Here is a 23,192-nt window from a genome sequence, read left to right on the forward strand (position 1 = left end):
TGTTGAAATCTGCCTGCAGAAAGTTATGGAAAGATGTCACAATGCTGCCTGTTTCATGAAAGGGTGGATGAAACTTAGTATCAGTGAGCTTAGTTATACCTACAACCTAACTGTATATGCGCAGAAGGAATTGTAAATTAGCTACTGTCACTGAGGAAATAGATCTGGCTGTCACAGGTTTGATGTTTTTATAGAACTGTGTGCAATGTCTTATGGCAGTCAGAAAGGCTTCTAGAGTTCTAGGAAGCATTTAGAAAGGAATTATGGGGGAAAAAAAGAGGAAAATATCATGTTGAAAGCAACCAGATGTATGCACTTCTACAGGGTGTGATTAAGCAGTAGAAGTCATTGTCACAAGATGATGAGCAGGCCAAAAGATGATAGATTTGAAGAAAATGCATTGTAAGTACTGTAGGTACACCACTGTAATAGTACAGAGTTTGCACTTCACTCTTGCTAAGCATTAGATCTGACTAAAGGAAAACAGCTTATTCCTTTTGTCATTTCCGAATTGCACTTATATTCTCAGTTTACCTTACAGATTCTTCCATGCATAGTATCTTTCTCTCTAGAAATCCACAGAAATTGTGGTCATCTGTGCACTGACCGGCACTAATATTTATTATAAAAATAAATAACTGCAGGTAATATTAAAAATACATTTTCACGATGGTTTTCAACAACAAAGATTTCAGACATATTTTTATAGGTACCAAAATTCTTGTTTCACTTTTGCATTCAGAAATTTTCCATGGCAGTCTGTGTAATTTCCAATGGATCCATTTCCTGTGGAGTCGCTCATAATATCTTGTTATAAACAAGAACAAATACAATGCTTGGAACAAGTCTGCAATATCAAGCCAGTGTATGTATAATTTTCCTGGGATTTTCCCATGTTATGTGATAACATAAGAAATGTGATCATTTCCAAAATGAGAAGCAATCTGTAAACAAAAGTAAAGCATGGATAATGCATCTGTCACCTGATACATGACCAGGATGTTTGTATTAGTCAGTATTCAGCACAGTCAGAGAAGTGGAGGTCAGCAAACCAGCATTTGTGTTCTTTATTGTCCTAAGGAAGAGTTGAAAGTATTTTTCAGGGACTTTCCAGTATTTCTTTCAATGACTTCCTCTATGGTTTGCAGCATTTATACATTAGAGAGAAATACACTTTTGGTATTATAAGAACAGTAATGTTGAAACTGGAGGGAACAAGTTACAGTTTGTGACTGAAAAGGCTCTCAATGCAAGAACAGAGGTACAACAACCGCACATGGGAGGCTGAGTTTGAGGACAAGGAAATGACACGAGGTGGTTAGTTGGTTGTTGCTACTGTCTTCTTGCCCCAAAACTGAAATTATTGGTCAAAGAAGGAATTGGAAGAAAGATGAAGTAAGGTACCAAGAAAATAGTTGAGGACAGAAAGGACATGTAAACCCCTCTGCTACATTTAATTGCAAGGAGGGCAGTAGAGAAATGAATGGAAGGTGATGAATACACATGGCAGCTGTAACATGGAATGGCCTTCTGACAGGGTTGTAGAAATACAATTTCAATGCTAAATAAAGTGGCCAAGGGGAGTAGAAGCTTACATGAGATTGGCAAAAGGAGAAGATGGACAAAAGTGTGTAGTTAGCTGCAGTGAAATCTCAGGGTCCTTCCTTTCATTGTGGTGTGAATGTCCTCGCTCTTACTGCCTGGTCAGCTTTCTGGTATGTCACACAGAGATACACACACAAACACACACATAAAGACTCTTACTAAATAGTCTGCATGTTTTCAAAGGGTGCAGTTTTCTCCCATGGCTTCTGCATGGCCCGGTACCTGGAGGGCCACAGGGCACATTGTTTAGAGTTCAAGTGGCTGCCACAAACTAATGACAAAATAATGTGGCTCGAGGAGAGGACTCATGTCAGTCTTACTGCAAAGGGTCTTCAGGAAGAATCAAGCCAAAGACAGCTCTCTTATGATACACAGTTACCTGGCAAAAATCCTTCTGCTGTTTTAAGGGTATCTACATCATAGGTAAAAGGGAAATAAAAGTGTGCATGCCTCAAATAAATGGGTATACACTAGTTTAAAGCAATAGGCTTTAAACCTATGCCCTCTCTCTCTTATTCTCAGTTCCCTTCCTGAAGATGCCCAGCATGTCGCTGGCTTTCATTTGACTGCCATTGCACTTGGAGCTGATGATTTCAGAGAACTGTTAAGCATGGACGTTTTATATTACTCTCTTATGAACTGCTCTGGAACTCCTATGAGAAGGCACATTGCACACTTGAGAGCCGTGCTCTCCAGCAGCCCCATGGGACGGGAGATGGGGTGGTAACAGTATGAAGCACCCCAGTTTATCTGCCAGAATCCTTCCTTGGTGTTCATATGCTCTCTCCCAAAGGGGTCAAGCATCAGTGCCTGTGCATGATGGGGAGGAATAGTGGGGCCTTTTAAAAGAGGCAGTCATCATGTACTCAGCACTCTCTGTTTCAGGGATCAGAGTAGGAAGCACTTATTACACAAGGGCAAAGGTTTGATATTTGGGTACCCAAAGTAAAGGTCACAAATTCCCATTTTGATAGTCAAATAGTGGCTTCTTGATGTAGTAAAGCTTTACAGCTCTGGGGCTGATCTGGACACTGGCAGTGTCTAGGCATCTGAGGGGAAAATTCGCTTGTCTGCAAGGTACTTAAATTCCCATCCCCAAGGACTGGGAATAGCCTGAGGAGAGGAGAGTGAGCATTTTGCCTGCCTTAAGAATTTGTTACTGCATTCAGTCACATCAGGTTACAATAACAGTGTGAGTTATGGTGCCATGTACTAAAAATTTTCATCTCAGTTCCAGAAATCAGTCTGAGGTGGCAAAAATGAAGCCAACTGTTTTGAAATAAAGCAAATGAAAATGTAAAATAACAGATAACAAACAGATTTTTTGCAGAAAATATTTAATAATACATTGTTAGGAATAATTACACTCTCACAAGAATATTCTGTGTAAGATGCAATTTTTTCCATTAGCTAATTGAGTAACTAATTAGACATACAACCAAGTCCTTGTACAGAGCAATGAGATTGTGAATATTTCTTAAGAAATAAATAATAGGAATGGAGAATCTAGTAGAAATGAAATAAATTATCAGCATTTTCTCTCTTAGATAGAAACTACTCAATAAATACATTTATAAATACCTCGGAAATCACAATAAATAAATACCAAACCCACTGTCTTACAGATTCTGTGGGCTAGATTTTTAAAGTTAGAAATCGCTAGTTCACAGTCTAGGCAGAGTCTGACTTTGGTTCAGGAAACTGTTGTTGACACAACATACTAGTGCACTCCAGGGGAGCAGGAGGAATTACCAGTTTGCTGGTGTAATAGCAAAATAGTAAGGCTTAGTGTAAATAAGCTGTGCTGCAAGTGCATTGCACTTAACTAGTTGAGTTTGGCTGAAGTGGCTGCCAAGGGTTCTTCATTTCCTTTAGCAAACCACTTTTCCTATTCAGTGTCTTCAGTGTCAATGAACAGCGTGTCCCACAGACAACACTGACCATTCTGAAAGACTTTCTTAAATAGATGCAGTTAAATAAATAAATAAATAAATAAATCCCTAATTAACACAGTAACACTGATACAGGAGGTGGAAGATGGTACACTGCTTAAATGATGCTTTTCCCGAATGTTTCTCGTAACAGAGGAGCAGGAGCAGTTCCCAGATTTTTTCTGTCCTGGCGTTTCTTAGAGTGGTGAGTCAGAATTGAGCTGAGCCCTGTTAAGAGGTGAGGGAAGAGGATAATTTAAAAGGAGGTTCAAGAACAGCTATCATTGTTTAGCATTGCATGAACAGTTAAGGATGAGTGGTCTGTTTCCAACTTTATGTGCTATCCTGAGGCACAGAGAGAATAAAGTTGATGTTTTGAAAGCAATTACTGAAATCCCAGGGTGTGCCTATCTTGCGCCTAGCTAGAAGACTTCTGCAGCATGATTTTCTGCATTTACTTGCATCAAGAAACTCTAACTCAGAAATATGCATTATTAACATATGCTACTGTAAGTAAGGGGAAGATTAATTTTCTAAAGGCTCATTTTTCAAAGAGAGCCAAACACTTCTGTGTTCGTTTCCCTCCAGATGGAGTTGCCAGTACTCAAAAGTTTAGCAGTGACATATTGGCTTGAACAAGGACCCTGCAGCAGAGTCAGAAAGACTATGACTAACTATAATTAAGCAGCAAGTTTCCTTGTTCTCTAAATCTGATTAAGAGAAAATGTGAAGCATCACCAAGAAATCCTACAAATTGGCTTTTTGGGGAGGTTTACCCCTCAACTGCCCAAACTGAGAGGAAATGCGACTTACTTGGCCAAAATTGCCTTTATGATCAGCTGTACCCAGGGAGCAGTGGGCTCCAAGCACACCTCTCTGCCGTCCTTCAGAGTAGCTCTGCAAAACAGGGAATAAAGAAAAGTCAGAAAACTACTACATGGATTTATTTTACTCACAGAATGTAATATTGTATTTTTAGATAAGTTAGTTTAAATTCATCCCAACTGCTCTAGGTTGCCTGCTCTCAAAGCAGTCATGCATTCCCAAAAATCTTTCACAATATATATGTGGGTATTTGGTTTGAATTTGTTTACATTAGTAAAGCTTTCTTACACAACGATTGAAACCTCCACTGGTGAAAAGGTGTTTCAGCAGTGTAAGGATTTCAACATTTTAGTTCTCCTCCATGCTATTCAAGACCAGATTAGTTTCATTGTTTCTCTAAATCTGTTTGTGGTAACTTAATTTTTCTCTCTGAGACTGATGCAGAGTATTTTAATAAGAGTTTTGCCTGCCTAATAAATGCAGGATTTAAACTAGGTTATTATCTCATGGGTTGAGAACTGACCAGTCCTTGAAATTCATGTTCTAGCACCAGAAATATTTAATATGTCCTATGACAGATAAATAATGATCAGTTCAGGAATATGTAAGGTCATAGAGATGGTGAAAAACATGCTGCATTACTTGAAACTTCTCTCAAAAGAATAGCCAAGTCCAACTACATCATGACAGCCTGCTGACTGTCATACTTGTCATGAAGTGTAAAAGTCCCTGCAGTGGCAGCAGCAGCAGAGAGTAGGTGAAGAGGAGGGAGGTTCTTGCAGAGCTACTTACATCACTTCAACGTTCTTGCAGTGGGGACCGCTCTGTGTCAGCTTCACATCTTGAATGGACTTAGGAGGGATGAACTTTGAATGAGTGGCTATGCACTGGCACCGGAGCTCGGTTGCCATCCTTGCCAGGCTCATACCTGTGAGCAGGAAAGGAAGACTGTGGTTTGAGAGGTGATCTTACCATCACTCTATCTGACATAAAGTATGACTGCTCTATTTTAACAACATTCTCAATTAAATATACTGCATTGTCCTCATGGTATAAAGATCAGTTCCTCATTTGTTTTGGAGGAGCTGATGCCCAAGTACTTTTAAAACTAATTCAACACCTCTTTTTAAAATAAACCCACATATTTTGTGGTTACTTGTACTGACCACAGTTAGTTGCATCATTTTAATACCCAGCTCGACTAACTATACAGAAGATAGAGCCCTAGATTTTTTCATTAATTGGAAGCTTGCCTATGCTTCTATGTTCGTATTGTTTGTTCTCCTTTCTCAGCTGTATATTACTTGCCTGAAGCAGTATGATCATTAAGTAACAAATATGAGATCATAAACTGTTCTTTGTGTGGGAAGGGAGAGAAACATTCAGACACTTAAGAAGGTCCTGTCTCTAGCTGCATACACTTCAAGTGAAACATAGAAACAAAGCAAATTTAAGTTGCATCCTTAAAATTTTTCCCACAAGATGTCAGTAACTCTTCAGTACAAGGGCTACGTGGTAGATTTCTGACTGAAGAGAAGTTGCTGAAAATCTCTCCAAAGAAACTAATTTGCTGAAACAAATATAAAGCTATCTCTCTGCAAAGACAAGCATCTTGGTAGATGCCTTGATGATACTACAGCCATGGGGATCTTGGGAGGGATTTGCTTACCTTGAGACATAGACGCTGAAATCAGGAAGAGAGCCAGGACAGCCACAAGTTTGCCGTTCATGATTAGACAGGAGTTTTTCGCTGGGTTGTTTAGCTCTGGTTCTGTGGAGCAGTGGCCTCTTGTCCCGGAGGATTGCTGATGTCTGATCTGGGTGACCCATCTTGCTTATATACCGTTTTGTGCCCAGTATGTGTGCTCTGCTAGCATGTAGATTGCGTTAGAGGAATTTCCCAGATGCAGTCAAAATGAGTCACATGACTGTTGTGAAACTCCTTCCTAGATGACAAGGAACTATTCTGCTGAGAATAATATAATGTATTAATTTATTAAAATATGTAAGCAATAGCCATGCATTTCCATTTCTTTTGTAGACTTTTGAAAATTTTGTGCTTTTTCTAATGCATACCCTTATTTAGTAATATAACTTTATGATGGTTTCAGTTATGTTTGTGTTATAACTTTTTATCATTTTCTTCAGGGTGATAACTGTTCTTCTTGGGGATGCTAGATCTATACTTGAGATATTTAATTTCTTTTTTTATGGTGATGGCTTCTACTTACCTAACTTTAAGTCACTGGAGTGGAAATTGGGCAGTGCTGAAATCACTGAAAAGCTTTTTCACTGGTTTCAGGATTTTACCTCAGCATTATTTTGATGTTAACGATTTTAAATTTTTGTTCTTTTCTTTTTTTTCTATTCAAGTAGCATTTTACAAAGTAAAATCATCCCTAATATTGTCTGTTCAGTAAAGGAATTGAGGCTGCAGTATTCAAAGCTTCCTGTAGGAAGCAGATACTAAATTCTGAACAGCTTTGAAAATCATGTCTGCATTTTTCATGTCACACATGTAAATGAACGATAAACCGAGGAAGTTTTGTATGCAAACAAAATAGCATGACTTGCTGAACACAACTGCTTTTGTTTCCTTTGTAAGTCTAGATATTTTTGGTAAGTCTTTTCTGTAATCTTTTTCAGTGACCATAACCCTAGGTCTTAGCAAAGGGAAATAACATTAAGTATTATGGCACTGCTATAGATATTTCTGTTAAAGAACCTTGTTGCATGAATGCTGGGTGTTTATTTGCTGTAGGCAGAGATATTGCCTTGCAAGGGAGACAACTTCAAGGGAAAACTTGGGCTCAAATGCTGATCTGTTGCTTAAATGAAGAGTCATTTTTTTAACACATCTGGAGTTCATGTGATTAGGAGAAGCCATTCTGTTTCGGTGCCGTAAGAACGTCCCTTTGACCAGATGGCTTTTCCTGCTTGTCATCTCCAACCTCAAAGCTTCATGTTTCTGTGGTCTGTAGCTTTATAGAGGTACTTGTCCCCAACTCTGAGAGGTTTGTAAAAACTCAATTACCCTTAGCATGTAAAGCATTATAATTTGTTTATAGTAATAATTTAATAGTTTGCCCATAAATTATTATGGTTTACTGTGTATCATTTGTCATTAACTTACTTGATAAAAGGAAATATGTGGTGAAAATTCATCTGTTTCCCATCACAGTGTCAGCTGTCCCAAGAAAAAATATCACCAAGTTTGTCTCTCCTACCCCTTACTGAGCATTGAGTCAACAAAAGATGCTGGTTCTGACTTCTAATGGTTCTTTTCCTTAGCTGTGTGACTGAGAGAGCTTTACTCAAAAATACATCTAGTTCTCCGAAGGCGTGAAAAAGGACAGGATTTTACCAGGTACTAAAGGTTATGTTTTATTGTTTATGTTGTATGTCTTATGTTAAATTAACAGGATGGTTGCACTGGTGTCAGATTGTTGATGCTGGAGCTTTAACCAGTTTACTCGGAACGAGGTTTTGCTGATTCTCTTCTTTTGGGTTCTCTCTCTTTCTCTCTGTGTCTCTACATGTGTATGCACACATACAGGGTAATTAAAAGTTGATTAGGGATCTCACTTTTCTTAGTTACTATTTTCAGCTTTTGTATCTAATATTGGTGTGTGCCGAAATGTCATTAATGTCTGAGGCAAAAAAAGAAAATTCCCCCTCAAATCCCCAAGTAAAACCAATGACTGCTTGTCCTCCTTACCACTAGACTCAGCTATTTCCTGAGTGTGGCAGTAAGGGATTTGCAGAAATCCCCAGGTCAAAAGTGAAGGCAAGAGCCTACTCCACCTATATGATTAACCCTGCCCCTGAGCTAAGTATCTGTCTAAAAGAGCAGGATGTTTGTAATGAAATAAAAATCCACTATGTTTTCTGAGAGCTAAAGCATCTCCTCCACCTCCACTTTTTCTCTGATATGACACAGTTTCATCGGGACTATGTGAAGGGGGTGTAATAGAGACAATAGTGGCATAAAACGGTTGAGACATGAGATCAAGCCCGAAGGCCAGGCACTCCTAACCTGTGCTTCTGGGAGTGCCGTGCTTTGCCCAGGTTCTCCCGACATCCCTTCAACACTTTGCCCAGGATCTCATCCCAGCCCCTGCCTATGGGAACTCCAAATCCATTATCTGATTTTGGCAACATGTGTTTTCCTGCCAGCCATCAGAGATGACTTGTGCAAATGGAATTGCTGCTCCTTTTGAAGGATAACGTCACTGAGTGAGCTGATACAGCTGCAAGCGGAGACCTTCCATGCTTAACCCTGTTAAAAGCACGCTTGTAACGAACAAAACAACAGTTATGCAATAGTCCAATTACTGAAAGACTGCTGAAAGGGGAAGTAAATACCTCCCTTGCCTGTGTTTTAAGGCAGGGTATAGGATGTGTTCTCTGTCCTGCAGGATGGAAACTAGTGGTTTTTCTTTTTTATGACTCATTGCCTTGTGTAATGAACACAAAAGTCAAAAGGAAATCTTTTGGGATCTTGACTGGGGTTGTTTAGAGTCTGAATGTAGCAAAGGACCCCCAAACACAAGGGACACAGTGAGGGGGATTCATGTGTTCTCTAGTGACCAAGACCATCGTGAGGGATGGAGTACAGCTGGGCTTCTGTCCCTTACTGTTTTGAGTCGGTCCAGTTCCAGAGGAATGCTCCAGCCTCTGGGCTGATAAAGTTACTCTCTCTAAGAAACTTAAGAGTCTGTCTTGTTTTAGACAAATTCAAACCTCTCACTTGAGAAGTTGTGCACACAAGACCCCAAAGACCTGGGAAACAAAGCTTTCACTGGAGTGAGAATTCAGCCTGTGCAAGGTGAACTCTGTCAACTCCTGTCTCCTGTGCGTCCTCTCTACCAGCTCCTCTTGTTCCCCAGGGAAAAAATCCCACTTTGTTTTCTGAAAGCACCTCCTTTTCCCCACAAAGGGCTTGGCCTTCACCTGCCATTCCACTTGACCCGTGGAGAGCAGAAAGAGCAAATACAAGGGCTGGGAAATAATTGCTTCTGCTGCTTAAAAACTGGGCACTATGTTGTGCAAATGCTTTTGGAAGTGAGGCAAAGCATAGGGAGCAGATACATAAAAAGCAGAAAGTCTTCTAAACATCTGGCTTTTGACTTGCTATATGAGGACATGATAGCAAGGAAAGGAGAAAAGTTTAGGGTCAGTTTGTGATTTTTTTTCAAACTTAAGTGTCTAAATATAGATGGTTGTGTAACGTTAGTCAGATCATGGTAAGTGCTGGACCTTCCTGAACCCCTCTGGAATCACAAAATAGCAGTACAGCTTTTTAGTTGATTTGCCTTTTAATGTATGTATTTATAAATACGATAGAATAAGTATATATTTATGTGACTGCATATTTATTTATGATATATGTTTCAGCTCTGCTTGAAAACAGTCAATTCTTTATTGTAGCTTTCAGTTAAAAATTTGTTGTGGGTTAAATGAAATGTTTCGTTTGATCCAATTCAATATGAAAAGTCATTAACAGTATAAGGTATCTATTAATATTAGAAAAGGATACACTAATACTCATTCTAATATTAACATCAAATATTAGCAAATATTAACAAATATTCAGATTAAAAATAAATTCAATCTACCTGGTATTAACAGAGAAGATACTAAATCCAGCTAGAGAATTGAAACTAGCAGCTGGGGTTTTACCTGCTCTGTGAAGGCTGCATTTATTGCTTGAGTTGCATTTCCTTTTCATGAGTTTGGCAGGAAGAATTTTCTGACTGTGGAAACAAGATGTGGAAGTGGCGGGAGGAAACACATGGTAAGTTTTAAGAAGTTCATGCTGGGAACTTTTGATTAAATTAGAAGTGGTCAGTAGACATACGTCATGTCTACTACTTCTCTGACTCTTAAAAGGTTGCCTGCTGTCTTCTTACTCTCTGATTAAACGACAGCCAATGCAGCTTGGCAGATGCTAACCTGTACACTTCCTGGTAGTGCAGTCACGCTGAGGTGTGCATAGAGATGGAGGGTTTCTCTGTAGCACTCAGGTGAATGCAGGTAGATAGCCTGCCTGTGAAAGAAGTGCAAAAATGTAAACACCTGAATCTTGAATAAAAATATACTGTTTAGTATTATAAATGAGATCTGGTTTGCATAAAAGCTGTTATATATAAACTTGCTGATCCATTGGATCTCAAGCTCCTGGACAGGTCAAATCTTACTGTTTCCCAAAATGAGGGGTGGCAGCAGTGGGAAGGAACAATCAATGTATTTAGTCAGCTTACGAATGCAGATTTGAGTCCAGAGTTGCTCTGGGTAGGGGTTCCAGTGGGGGTCAGTCCCTATCAAGAACAAGACTGTCCTGAGAGTTTCTTACATGTCTGTTTGCAGTCTGATGTTCGGTCTAGCCTGCAGCTATCCCACAAGCCCCAAACCCCATTCTCCCACCCTGAGGCTCAGAAGATCAAACTCCATGGGGCAGTCATGATATTTTTATGTGCAGTCCTCCATTGCTCTGACCATGTATCTCTGGTCTGATGATTGCTGCTAGAATCTGCACTTTAGCACTCTCTATCCTCAGAAATTAGATTTATATTGCTGGGCATAAACGATGTGTAGCAAATCATTAAGGGAAAACATCTTTAACACCCTTTTTGACTGTAGAAAGAAATTAATAATAAATGCAATGGGAATTAACACATTAAACCAATGTTTAGTCTTATAAGCAGTCTCCTGGACCTTTGAGCAGTAACCTTTAACATAATAAATATGTAAGCTGCAAAATCCTTTTGCAAAGCAAGAAGTGTGGTCTATTTTATCAGATAGAACTAACGTGAGAGAAAAAAAAATGGAAAAAAGAAAAAATGCGTTCTTTTCAGAAATATGACTTCTTTTTCTATATATGTGTCTCTCCGCCTGCATCTTCCTATCTATAAGTGGAAAATACAGCACAATAAATTTCACTTCAGAAATAACACAGGTAATTTATTATTTCTAATTTTAGCTGCTTCCTTCTGAAAGCCATTAGCTCATAGTCATTAAGCTACCCTGAGGCTGGCAGTGACTTAGAATGGTTGATGAGACATACCAAAGCACCTCACAGGAGGTGGTTTAGGTGTCAGTCCATGCTTACTTGCTTGCAGCTGTGCTGCAGGTACACCCAGTCACATACTGCTAAAGTCACTTATGAACACTCTTCATTTCCCTCAGTCAGTCACATTTTAATCAGCATTCTCTATTTCAGTGAGTGACACGTCTCATAGATAATTTTAAAGATATGATGCAAAAAAAATATTTTCTGGGTACTCATAGACAATGAAGTCACCTTAAATCTTTGTAGAAGGTGTTGCTACAGCTGTCAGGAGCAGCTGGTGGAGGATCTCTGCCACTTTCTCAAAGATGGTTCTTTCATGGAGAAATGGGTGTGAATTCATTTCTCTCATGGCTGCCCAGAGGTATCTCACTTTTGAATGAAAGATCTGGTTTGCTTTGCTTCATCACTTCTGTGTGGAGCATTTGTTCATTTTTGCTGCATTACCTTCAGCCTTTCCCAACTCTACTCTGTCTTCCTGAAGATGGGAGCCAGAGGCTCCACCGTGCTCTGCATGTGGGTGAATCATGCAGTTACACAGTAGTTCTTATGCATGCCCTAGTAACTCCTAAAGTTATGTTTGGATGGGTTGGGTTTCTGTTTTTTTATGGTTTGTTTCTGAAGTTTTTGTCACTGCTGAGCCCTGGTCTGATATTCCTATCGTACAATTTAGCATAATCTCAAAATCTTCTTCCTATGTGCTAATAGTCAGCCTAGAATGCCTCATTTTTATATGAGCTTTGTAATTTTTTCCTCCTATGTGAATCATCTTTCCTACTTCCTGCAGTGAATTTCACCTGGTAGTTTATTGCATACTCAATGAGACTCCTAAGGTCCTTCTGCAGTTTGTCATAGTTGAGCCTAGTCTTTACTGCCCTTCATTTAGTATCATCAGAATACTTCAGCTTGTAGCAAATGACCTTCCTGGACAAGTTGTAGATATGCCAAACCAAATCGGACCCCACAGAGCTGGTGTAGGAATCAATCCATGGGTGATGTCCCTTTATCAGAAAAAAGCTGACCTTTTCATTCTGTCCTTCATTTCTGTGTATTCACCTGTTATGTATCCATTTCCAAGATTTCCTTCTTAGTCCCATTATTTCTGATGTTTAGTGAGGGTTGTGAAAGGATTTCAGAAAGACAGTTTGACTATACCCGTTGGACCTTCCACATCCATAGGCTTGTTGTCACCTTCAATGAACTGAAACAAGTGCATGAAAGAAAAACTTCCTTCAAAGCTACACAGACTCTTCCTTATTATATGTTTATTCATGTGTTTACTAATTGTATCCTTTCTATTTCTACTTTAAGTAAGACCATTTAGGGGTAACTAGTTTCCTCTTCTTTATTCTTGTCCTTACAGCACTAAAACACATTTATTAAGCTTGAACTCCTTGATCCATCACAGATAGAGTTTTAGAGATAGACACAGCAAAGGAAATAGGTAGAATCAGCAACTGAGTCAGGAATTAAAAAAAAATCAAATGTAATGTAGCAGAAGGGGGATCTGTTCCTTGACATTCTCATCAGCAAGTGTTTCCTCTCATTTCATATCCTTGAAGAACTCCAAGGTATATTTTTCTGTGACTTTTCTTTGATAGGTGACTCAATATTGTCTCTGGCCCTGGAATTAAATGAAGGATGAAGTGAAGTCAGAAATTTATTAATGAAACAATTACCATTAATACAAGCTACAGGGAGAGCAACAGGTGCTCACAAGTTGTTAATGACCTATTTTAACTGTATCAACGAACTGACATATGTGCAAAGACAAAAAAAGTCTGTGTTTACACAAGTACTACTCCAACAGAAAAGACTTCCATATACCTATGTCCAAATTGTGCGAAGTAGAGACCCGATTGTCCCCATTTACAGCAGTGAAAGCTAATAAGCCTAGAAATGCCAGCTGTACATCTGAATTATACCCAGAAAGACGAAGTGAGTCTTTTAGAGCTTGATTTTTGGAAGTGTCAAACATGCACCCAGATTGTGCTGTCTCTCAGTGGATGTGTTGGTGCATCATACCTGTGGCCTTTTGGGTGGCATAACACACAGGAGAAAACCAATTTTAATCCTCAGGCGTTTAGAAATACAGATTTAGAGAGAACTGTTGGAAAGAATTACTAATGCCTGAAGAGAGTATACATTTTCATGCCAAGAAATTAAAATCTGCCTTCTAAAAATAGCTTTCAACTGAAGCTGTTCTTGTAAGGAAAACAACTTACCTAGCCAAAATAGCCTTTACAGTGAGCCGAACCCAGGGAGCAGTGGGCTCCAAACACACTTGTCTGCCACCTTTCAGTGTAGCTCTGCCAAGAAAGAAACAAAGAAGTTAAGGCTAGGTGAATGCCTCCCACTCTCCAAATGTTTTGAAATTTATCTCAGCTATTTGTCAATTAAGTAACTGGAGAACACGGTACAAACTTATGTTTATTAAACTTGTTTGATATTTTCCAGCTAGTATTTCTGAGAGAACTAGAGAAAAAATATTCTCCTATGCTTTTTCTATACTTGGGCATTTAAGTTTTGTTTGTTTTTTTTTTTTTTTAATGAATGATGTCAATATAGGTGCTTATGATGCAATCTTTTTAATGAGCCTGATTAATTTTTTATTTGGTTTCTGTTCTCTATCTGGCCATAGTTTAGCAGATCTTTCAGGAACTTAATTATCTTGGAAACTTTTTTTTTTAATCAAACCTGGCTGAAATTACCAACTACTAGTGAGGTGGAACTGAATGACACACAGTGCTGCTCAGAGGGTATGATCATACAGGTATTATTTGCTTATGATACCATAGTGAAAGCATAAAAAGCAGAAAGTTCCCCTGTTTACATGAATGCATTGATCCAATTCATGTGAATAGTTCCTGATATGATTTTAAATGAAGTTTACCATATCTTTCACTTTGTGCTCACATGGATTTCACAATCTAAGTTCCGCACTCCTCACACAGGAAAAAGCTCAGTATGCAATTCTGACATAGGGAATAACTTGTGGCATTTCCAGCTTTGCCATGTGCAGACCAAGTTACTGGAAATTGTTTGAATTCATGTCAATGGGATCAAGATTGTATCTTTGATTGATTCTTCATTGTCTAAATCATTAATTGTGCCCTGAATGTGTTATGGGGGTCTAACTCCCTCTTGTGATGTTGGTCACGATTAAGATATTAGCATAGAGAGGCTTTTTAAAATACTGTATGGAAGTGGCTTGTAACATTGGCAGGAAATTAACTCATTCCTTTGGATAGAAGGCCTAATACCTTATACTTAGTGTCTATGATATGTAATTCCACCCAAAGTAAGTAACTAGTGTGTGGAATGCCAAGTCACTCCCTCCTGTTGAAAGCAAGATGACATTTTGCAAAAGTGCTCACATGATTTCCACATTTTTGCAGCGAGGTCCTCTTTGGCTTAATCTCACGTTCTGAATAGCCTTGGGAGGGATGAACTTGGAATGAGTGCTTATGCACAGGCATTGGAAGCGTCTTCCATCTGTCTTCGTCAATGCCTTACCTGTAGAACAATATAAGTAAGTTTTGTCTAGGTAAATGAACAATCTCATTATTTGCTCCTATGAAGCAAAGAGTAGTCCCTTCTGTCAGCCTTATTCTTGTTACTCAGACACTCTGGTTTGCTGAAGACTTTGGGATAAAATTAACTGCATCTGCACAACAGCAGCAGTTATATTTTCAGAGCTGCTGGTACACAGATGCATTTAAAGTTAAACTCGTATCTCTAAGTGAAAATACTTAGATGTTTTCATAGTGCGTTTGTGCCTGGCCGGATTCTACACCTAAATTGCAACACTTGAACAAAGTAGATTAACATCATTAGCTATGTCCATATATTGTTTTCTAGTTTCTGCCATAGTCATCTGCTCGCATTCTTTATTCTTTTCTGCAAATTGTATAATTCTTGCTTTGAGGAAGCACTATCATCAATCTGCCTATCAAGAATAAAAGTACAAACAGGAGAAAGTTGTCATTTGGAAAAGGAGACATGCATGGACACGTTTAGAAAAGAGGTCTTGTCTTAATTCAAACATTTATTAAAATCTAGGGTAAGTTATTATGGCACAGGAATAAACAAATTTTCTGACAGAAGCATATTTTACCCCCGGAAACGGCCACAGCAGATGCACAGATGCAAATACAAATGATACTTTTACTTCTGAATGACAATTTATTGAAGATGCACATCTCTTGCAAAAAGTCAGTATTAACATAGCATAAGCCCACTTGAATTTTCATATGTATATTTATTCTTTGGTTATGTGAGTTTTAAGAAATCATTTTCTTACCTTCTGACCGCACCATTAAGACCAGATAGAGAAACAAAGCAACAGCAACAGATTTGCCATCCATTGCTGTGCAGAAGTTTGCTTCTTGAGACATGTTCTCCTCTGGTTCTATTACACATCAGGTTTTATATTGGAAAGCACTCCCAGCAGCCCAAGGACAGCACAAGTACACTCCAGTACAACACGGTTCTGTACCTGCAGGTTTCCTAATACATGAGTGTGTTGCATAAGAAATCCAAATCTCTCTGAAGTTTGTTCCGTGGCACTTCAGAATTCCCTAAGTTACTTCTGCTGCTGTGTATTTTAAACTACTTCTTTAAATTGTGGTTATTATCCATCACTTTCTGTTTGCACTTCTTCATGGGAAATTGATTTTAGCCAACAATGCTGAGCTTGCACTTGAAATCAATACAGCATTACCAGACATCCCCCAAGTCAAAATAAAGAGACTTTTTCCCCCCTCTCTGAATGCAGAATTTCTGATCAGCTCTTTGCATTGATTTTAAATGCCTTGTGCAAAAACTTTTACCCAACATAATTATGGGAATTTTTAATCCCAATCTTATGGACTATATTTTGATATGACTCTAATGAAGTTATTTAGCCAGTGTCTTATGAAGGCAAGACATAACTAGTTTCTCTTGTTCTCTGAAAGGATTTTTTAATTTTCAGTTTGGCTAAAGGAATTTAGATGCTTAATTCTGTACTGGAAAGCTTCTTTAGTCATTGAACAGGAAATGATGAGTTTAACTGAGGCATTGTCACCTAAGTCACTTAGGCCTTCTGAAAATTTCATTTGCTCAGGATATGAAAAGAGAAAGTACTTAACAAGAGCTGTGGTAACAACTGATTAAAATAAGCACATAGGAGGTTACTTGTTTTTCTTTCTAACCTCATGCATCTAGAATAATCATAGGTGTTTAAAACAGAAGATAAATACATGTGATAAGTGAAATCTCTCGATAATTCCTCAGGAATCCATTTCTAGAGTGTGTATTGTTCACTCATTGGGTTATTGGGTATTCTTATTTTTGTGAGGTGAAAAAAAGGTGGTCTCAAGGAAAGAAACAACCAAATTGTGATATGCTGTCCATGTGAATTTTAGTACTTTACAAAAATTAAGAAAGCAATTGGGTTTTGAAAAGAAGGAGCCTGCCAAATGAGAGCCTTAGTATTGTATGTAGGGGAGATGGTAGTTTATCCTGGACATACATAGCTTTTGTTCACTGGGGAACAAGACAACACTTTGGATATGTTAGCTAAGATTGTTAACTAGTTCATAACTGGTTTAATTGTTAAGTGTCTCAGTGTAAAAATATTTTGCCAGAAGAATTAGTAATTTCATGGAGTCTGAGTTCAGCTTTGGAGAGACAGTATTAGCAAAGCAGAAACAACATGGAAGAACAGCCCACGTTTGACAAAGGTAGTCATCAAGTCAGAAGAGCTGCAGTGCTTCTCTTAGCAGCCTCTGAGAGCACTGAAACACATTTTTGGAAGCGCGAGGGTTGTTGTCGTATTCCTAAGAAAGGTATTGTCTGAGTGCACACAGAACAGAAATGCAATATTTTATCATTTCTAGCCAACTTCTGCATCATGTTTCACTGATGAACGATAATCTATGGAGAAAGAAGGGGTGCGGTTCAGCCACTGTGCAGATGCCCTGCTTGGGGTCCTGGAAGCGCAGCCATTGCTGATGTTTTGGACAGAAGAATTTAGAAGAGCCCTGCCTTGGCTGTGATTCAGCTCCCAGTAACTTGACTGGGATTTTGCTGGTGGCAAAGGTTACGTGCATACAGTAAGTATCTGTATAGCACTGAAACTGGTGCCAGTCCTTTAGGGTACACGCATGCTTTTATGGCGTGCATGTAAAGTGGTTCTTCCCCACCTCTCCCCATTCTTGGCTGGTGTTCCTGATGTGTTAACCTCCAGATTAGATCTCTGAAAGAAGCCAACTTGTAAAAATCACTCAGAAAACAGGAAGACTTAGTGTTGTAAGCCAAGTCTGAACAAAACCTGTCGCCTTGAGAAACTTTGTCTCCTTTAGAGGTCTAGCAGGCTGTGTAATGCAGTGCTCTGGGACAGGGGCAGGGATGGGGATAGGGAGCAAAGTGTGGTTGGAATAGTTGTCATCTTGCACAAGAGCTTGCTCAAACAGTACCAGAAATTCCCTTTTTATCTTGCACCATAAGCAAACATGAGCTCTTTGTGCAGAATACGGAGTGGCTTGTTATTGGAAAAGACTGAAGCAGAATGAATATCAAAACATTTGTTCAACTTTCCCATTTTCTCAAGTGTTTGCTGCTTATATTCCAACCATTCCTCTGTAAATTGCTGTGTCACAGCCAGATGTGTGGCTGTACAACTGGAGCTCTATTTCTTAGGATTTTTTCTGGTGTAGTCCTTACTCCTCACTGGAATTAAGGAGGATGCTCAGTGACTTCCTTGATGTTTATCAGATTTCCCTGCTTATTTAAGTTAATGAAAAACCTTGTTCAGTGCCAGATTCTCAGCTGACGTGCTGTCTGAGCACCACCACTGCTATGGCCTTGGAATTTCTGTGACTAACCATTATTTATCCATTATTTTCTATCTGTGAATTTTATCAGCCAGACCTCTGAAAACACTGAGTCTGGCAAGAGAAGAGGAGGAAAGTAGATCATTTTTCTAATTCCTCATATTGCAAACCATCTGCACTCACCAGAGACAAGAATTTGCTGTTGTAATTAGCTACCCCCCATGACTCAGCCACCACTTGCCCTTCTGAAAACCCATTATGTGATACAAAATGAAAGAAAATGCATCCTCTTTTTCACTTCTGTATTTCAATATGGAAATTAATAACATGCAATATTGAAGTGAAAATATTTCAACAGCATTTATTAGGTACATAAACATTATAAATAAATAAATAAATAAACAGATAAATAAATAAATAAATAATGAAGACCAACTACATTCTTATGTAAAAGTAAATAAAGTAAAATAAATTAAAATATGAAATTACATAAATAAAAGTGCTTTTTTCTAACAAAAAAATGGCATTAAAATACATGTTTATGCCTTCACAAACACTAATTCACAATAAATAATATCTTGAAAATGATGGCACAAAAATTGATGTCTCAGAATTTTGGCTTCCTAATTTTGTAGGTTCCCCTCTTCTAGTCAGTAGCATACTCTGAGTGGCAGTGACCTAGGTACAGGTGATGCTACCTCTCCATGCTTTCTTGGAGAGTAGGAGTCACTCGTCTTTTCCTAAACTGTTAGCCAAGAAAGAAGGTGTCATTTAGTGAAAGCTCTGCTGAGAGTGCGCTGCACAGATTCAGCTGTGTTTAGCAAAAATGACTCCTGAATTGTCTCCATCTCCTTTCACAATCCATTTTTTCTGCCAGCTTTTTCTGGTGGTAGTGGTTTCTCTCCTACATAATGAGACCTCTTTAAAAGACTTAAATTGTTGTTGTCAACTACCTACAAAACCAGGGAATCCATACTCTCTAGATGCTGTTAGAAATGTGAATTTAGGAGGCAGGAGGAGGTGAGCTGCCAGAAGCTGGATGAATGTCTCCCCCATTTTTGCCTTCCTAGAAGAGTTAAGACATTCTTCTTCATCTTAGGACACTGTCTCAGGTTTGGCGTTTGCCCTAGAAAGAAAGAAAATGGAAAAGGAGCCAATTAGAACTTGTCCATGGAACAGGTATCACTCACTGCAATCAGATGAAATCCACCACAAAGGGTTTGTGCTTCGGTGTCCAAACCTCTTAAAAGTTGTTACTGAGCCTAAGGGACACTGGTACATTGTGACCTTTTCACAAGTACTCAGTAACTGTGGGCTTCCATAGTTTGATGCTTCACTTGACAACTCTCGGGCCTGATTTTTCCCCCCATTTATCTAAATGCCATTAGTTTTGCAAAACTGGTTGTTGCTTTCTACCACTGCAAGCAAGAGAAAACCAGCTGGTTAATGCCTGGATTTCCTGAGCACTTGAGCCGCAGGTTTTCAATATGCTTGTGCCTTACAAGAGAAGTAGATAACATTCACATGGGGTGTGCAGCACAATAAGGGATTGAACCTAATGCTATAATTAAAGCTCAAAGCAATCACAGTGCTTTGTCCCAGTTAGTGAACACAAAGAGTAGTAACTGCCTGAGGAGACAGAATTTTTGTGCACTTTACACTGTACATGTTTGCTAGCTCATTTAAAATACCGTTTTTTGATAAGCTATGCTTATTGAGAACAAATTACTCACTTGTCCAGAATTGCCTTGATGATCAGCTTCACCCAGGGAGCAGTGGGCTCCAGGCACACTTCTCTGCCGTCTGTCAGGGTAGCTCTGCAACAGAGAAAAAAGGAAGGGAAAAGGTCTACTTAGTGAATTCCAAGGCAATTTCCCTTTTCTCTCATAACCTCATTCCAGGTGTACACTGATATGTTCTCCCTTAAGCTGTATCAGTTGAGGCTGTAGCCTAACATACAGGGTTTTTTTTTTAAATGGTTTCATATCTTCTCATATCTGTTTGTTTGATTGTGTTACATCATTTGCATGTTACATCTCACTCTTTTCAAAATTGCTTCTTTTTTTTTCCCCAGCTTGCTTTGTATTTGTGATGGTGTTTAACTGAAGGGCTAAATCTTTCCATGTTGATTCAGAACCAGTACTTCCCAGTCCATAGAAATTTTCTTACAGTAAAAGTTCTGGAATTGTGACCAGATAATATGATTTGTATGCTAATGGCGGTTTTTTCATTGACTTGAGTAGAAGTGTGATAATTTTTTTGACCTAGCTATTGAAATTCATGTTTTGATCACCTGCTCAGCATGGTTCTGTGCATTTATCTATCTTCCCATATGCTGGTGGAATTCAGAGTTTTAGAAAGTTAGTTGCTGTCTGATGACTGCAAGTTTAGGTTGACATATTACATAGGGTGTTTAAAAAGTAAAGATTGGCAAAAACAACACGCAATTTATAAGACGTAGCGTATCGTTTGTAAGAGCAATGAGCGTTGCTGTTCTGCATTTTGAGTAGTCGTGCCTGCTGGCCTGTTACATCTTTTAGAGAACACTTACATCATCCTTAATGTCAGATCTATTTCCTTCTTGTTAAGTAATCAGGAGAATTTTGCAAAAGCACTTACATGACTTCAACGTTCTTGCAGTGAGGTCCGCTGGGGATGAGGTTCACGTTGTGAATGAACTTGGGATGGATGAACTTGGAATGGGTGCCTACGCACTGGCACCGGAGTTCAATTGCTGAACGTGGCAGGGCCTTACCTGTAAAACAAAAAGAAAAAAAAAAGTGAACTGTTTTGCTGTTTCCACAGGAAGCACATGTTCTTTTTACTTACATATTAGAGGAGTTATTTGCTGCACTTGTAAGACAGCATAGTATCTACCCTGTCAGCATTTACACTTGAATTAGTTAGGAGAGCTTTAGGAAGGATTTGTTTACCTTTTGTTCCAACCGCTGAGATCAGGAGAAGAGTCAGGACAGCAGCCACAGCCTTGCCCATCATGATGCACGAGTGTTTCTTTCTTGTGTCACTTGGGTCTGGTTCTGTGGTGAGGTGAGCTCCAGCAGCCCCAGGGGTGGCCAGTGCCTGTGCTCTGGGACCTGCTGTGTTTATATACTGTCTTGGCCTCCTCTGGGCACTCTGGCATCATGGGTGGGTCATACAAATGGAAACTCCAAACCTGTAACATGCTACTGTGAAGTGAGTCACAGGGGAGTGGGTAAGCCCCTTTCCCTAGATGACCACCAAATTGCTTTTCATTAACAGAAAACACCTTCTTAATTAAAGAAATACAAAAACATAGAATATGTACAAAATTGCCATGTACTTAGCTTTGTGGAATATATAGGGTTTTTGTAATACTCCCATGATTATTTTCTTCTGTACCTTTGTAATTTTGCTGTTATTATTATGTAACTTTTTGTGACTTTCCACTTCTGGTGAAAGGCATTTGATCTGTGATTTTCCATCTGTGTGTCTTTGGGCTTTAATTTTTTTTTTGCATTTTAAGACATGATAGAAGGTAATACTTTGTAGAAATGATAGGTACTAGAACTGGATTTTAATGAGCTCCCCTTCTCCTTATATGCAATTACATTTTAAAAAATCTTCCTTTATATGCTGAGATAACTTCTGCAGAAATACTTACCATACTTTTTGATACGTTAAAACCTAGCATCACTGAAATAAGCAACAGAATCCAGACTGACTTTGTTATACTATTGCGAACATACAGAATATGTTACTATGATATGATGAATTGCTTTGCCTGATTAGGTGGAATTTTTTTGAGGATCACTGCTTCTTCTGAAGCCAAAACCTCTTAATTGTTTGATGCTTTGAATTTGGGCAGAGGAAGATTCTAAAAGCTGCTGTAGGATTCTGCTTCTGAAATAAATTGAAGCACTTCTGCAAATTTAAATTTGACTCTGTAAAGAAAAGATTTCTTCTGATTATGATAAAATTAAAGGAGAAGTGAAGATGGGATCAGAACAGAGGATTATTCAGGTAAAGTTTTATTAACAATAGAAAATAATGCTAAATCACAAGTGGACTTTTTTTTGGGTTGAATGTGAAGGAATCCTGTTATTGTTCTTCTGCCAGGTGATGGAGACAGTCAAAGGAACAAAGCATAGGACCAGATATGAAGGAATATAGGTTTATTGTTCTCTGACTCATCATGAAAGACACAGCGATTTATGTATGCCACACTGAATTCCACTTAATATACCATATATATCAATGTCTGTAGTTTTCCACAACTAAGTTTATAAATAGTCTTAGAGGATGTGTTCTGAATAGTAACCTAATAAGATGTGTAGATATGGAATTAAGCACCTGTTTTTCCTGTAAATTTTCAGCCTGCAGTGAACATAGCTGGATTAGCTAATGTGAGCACATAAGCACTTAATTACAGCCCTTCTGTGTCAAACCAGAGGTCTGCCTAGTGCATATCCTCTCTTCAACCATGGTCATCAGCAGATGTCTAGGAATGTGTAAGAAAAGATCAAGTGTGTTTGAGACTTATCCCTAGTAGTCTCCCGCTCTGGGCCTGGTTTCGTTTGATGCCTCCTGATTCTTTTGTGGGAAAACAAGAAGTATATATTGATCCTTATCCCTGATTTCCACCTCCTTGATAATTCTGTAGACCTTTATCACATCTCCAGGTTGATATCTTTTTTCAAAATATTGTCCTTTTGCCTGATAGCAGCATAGATTGGGTTGCTTGTTCCTATCTCTGGACTTTTTATTTCCTCCTAACATATTATTTCCATGCACAGCAAACTGTTTACAGAAATGCAAACTGGAGTATCAGCGGAAATGTCTTCTGACCTGCGTACAAGGAGAAAATGGAATTATGAATTGCACTGCCTGAGGAGTGTAGACCTCTTTTCCAAATAAACCTAAGAAACTGTTCTTTGTCTTTAATTTAGTTAATGATTTTCATTA

At 38.7% G+C, this 23,192-nt stretch overlaps 3 protein-coding genes and 1 long non-coding RNA gene across 4 annotated transcripts in view; 1 reads left to right on the forward strand and 3 right to left on the reverse strand.

Moving 5' to 3' along the window:
- LOC141942186 (uncharacterized) overlaps nucleotides 1-7,729 on the forward strand; it is a 28,591-nt gene extending 20,862 nt beyond the window's left edge. The window contains exon 3 of the long non-coding RNA XR_012628558.1: nucleotides 7,653-7,729. This is a non-coding gene — a long non-coding RNA (uncharacterized LOC141942186). The remainder of the gene's footprint in view (nucleotides 1-7,652) is intronic.
- LOC141942183 (interleukin-8-like) lies at nucleotides 2,924-6,186 on the reverse strand. Its single transcript, XM_074865126.1, has 4 exons — nucleotides 6,031-6,186; nucleotides 5,154-5,289; nucleotides 4,350-4,433; nucleotides 2,924-3,764 (listed from the first exon to the last, which is right to left on the reverse strand). The coding sequence occupies exons 1-4, from the start codon at nucleotides 6,089-6,091 to the stop codon at nucleotides 3,734-3,736; spliced, it is 312 nt and encodes a 103-aa protein (XP_074721227.1). The 5' UTR covers nucleotides 6,092-6,186; the 3' UTR covers nucleotides 2,924-3,733.
- A 4,951-nt stretch (nucleotides 7,730-12,680) lies between the features above and the next one.
- Nucleotides 12,681-15,809, reverse strand: LOC141942184 (interleukin-8-like). The gene is made up of 4 exons (XM_074865127.1): nucleotides 15,734-15,809; nucleotides 14,808-14,946; nucleotides 13,656-13,739; nucleotides 12,681-13,054 (listed from the first exon to the last, which is right to left on the reverse strand). The coding sequence occupies exons 1-4, from the start codon at nucleotides 15,795-15,797 to the stop codon at nucleotides 12,979-12,981; spliced, it is 363 nt and encodes a 120-aa protein (XP_074721228.1). The 5' UTR covers nucleotides 15,798-15,809; the 3' UTR covers nucleotides 12,681-12,978.
- Nucleotides 15,810-18,533: 2,724 nt separating this feature from the next.
- On the reverse strand, nucleotides 18,534-21,301 carry LOC141942185 (interleukin-8-like). Its single transcript, XM_074865128.1, has 4 exons — nucleotides 21,182-21,301; nucleotides 20,868-21,003; nucleotides 19,982-20,065; nucleotides 18,534-19,374 (listed from the first exon to the last, which is right to left on the reverse strand). Exons 1-4 carry the CDS (start codon nucleotides 21,243-21,245, stop codon nucleotides 19,344-19,346), a joined length of 315 nt encoding a protein of 104 aa, XP_074721229.1. The 5' UTR covers nucleotides 21,246-21,301; the 3' UTR covers nucleotides 18,534-19,343.
- Nucleotides 21,302-23,192: the final 1,891 nt, after the last annotated feature.

The sequence above is a fragment of the Strix uralensis genome, chromosome 4 (genome assembly GCF_047716275.1).
Source record: "Strix uralensis isolate ZFMK-TIS-50842 chromosome 4, bStrUra1, whole genome shotgun sequence".
Taxonomy (NCBI): Eukaryota; Metazoa; Chordata; class Aves; order Strigiformes; family Strigidae; genus Strix; species Strix uralensis.

Excerpts from the sequence above, each read along its gene's own strand:
- LOC141942183 (XM_074865126.1), bottom strand. The coding sequence starts at position 6,091 with ATGAACGGCAAACTTGTGGCTGTCCTGGCTCTCTTCCTGATTTCAGCG. Across the intron at positions 5,290-6,030 it reads TTCAGCGTCTATGTCTCAAG|GTATGAGCCTGGCAAGGATG; the intron begins GTAAGCAAATCC and ends TCCTGCTCACAG. Across the intron at positions 4,434-5,153 it reads TGCAAGAACGTTGAAGTGAT|AGCTACTCTGAAGGACGGCA; the intron begins GTAAGTAGCTCT and ends CCTGTTTTGCAG.
- LOC141942184 (XM_074865127.1), bottom strand. The coding sequence starts at position 15,797 with ATGGATGGCAAATCTGTTGCTGTTGCTTTGTTTCTCTATCTGGTCTTA. Across the intron at positions 14,947-15,733 it reads CTTAATGGTGCGGTCAGAAG|GTAAGGCATTGACGAAGACA; the intron begins GTAAGAAAATGA and ends ATTGTTCTACAG. Across the intron at positions 13,055-13,655 it reads GTAAAGGCTATTTTGGCTAG|GGCCAGAGACAATATTGAGT; the intron begins GTAAGTTGTTTT and ends ATTTAATTCCAG.
- LOC141942185 (XM_074865128.1), bottom strand. The coding sequence starts at position 21,245 with ATGATGGGCAAGGCTGTGGCTGCTGTCCTGACTCTTCTCCTGATCTCA. Across the intron at positions 20,066-20,867 it reads TGCAAGAACGTTGAAGTCAT|AGCTACCCTGACAGACGGCA; the intron begins GTAAGTGCTTTT and ends TCTCTGTTGCAG. Across the intron at positions 19,375-19,981 it reads ATCAAGGCAATTCTGGACAA|GGCAAACGCCAAACCTGAGA; the intron begins GTGAGTAATTTG and ends CTTTCTTTCTAG.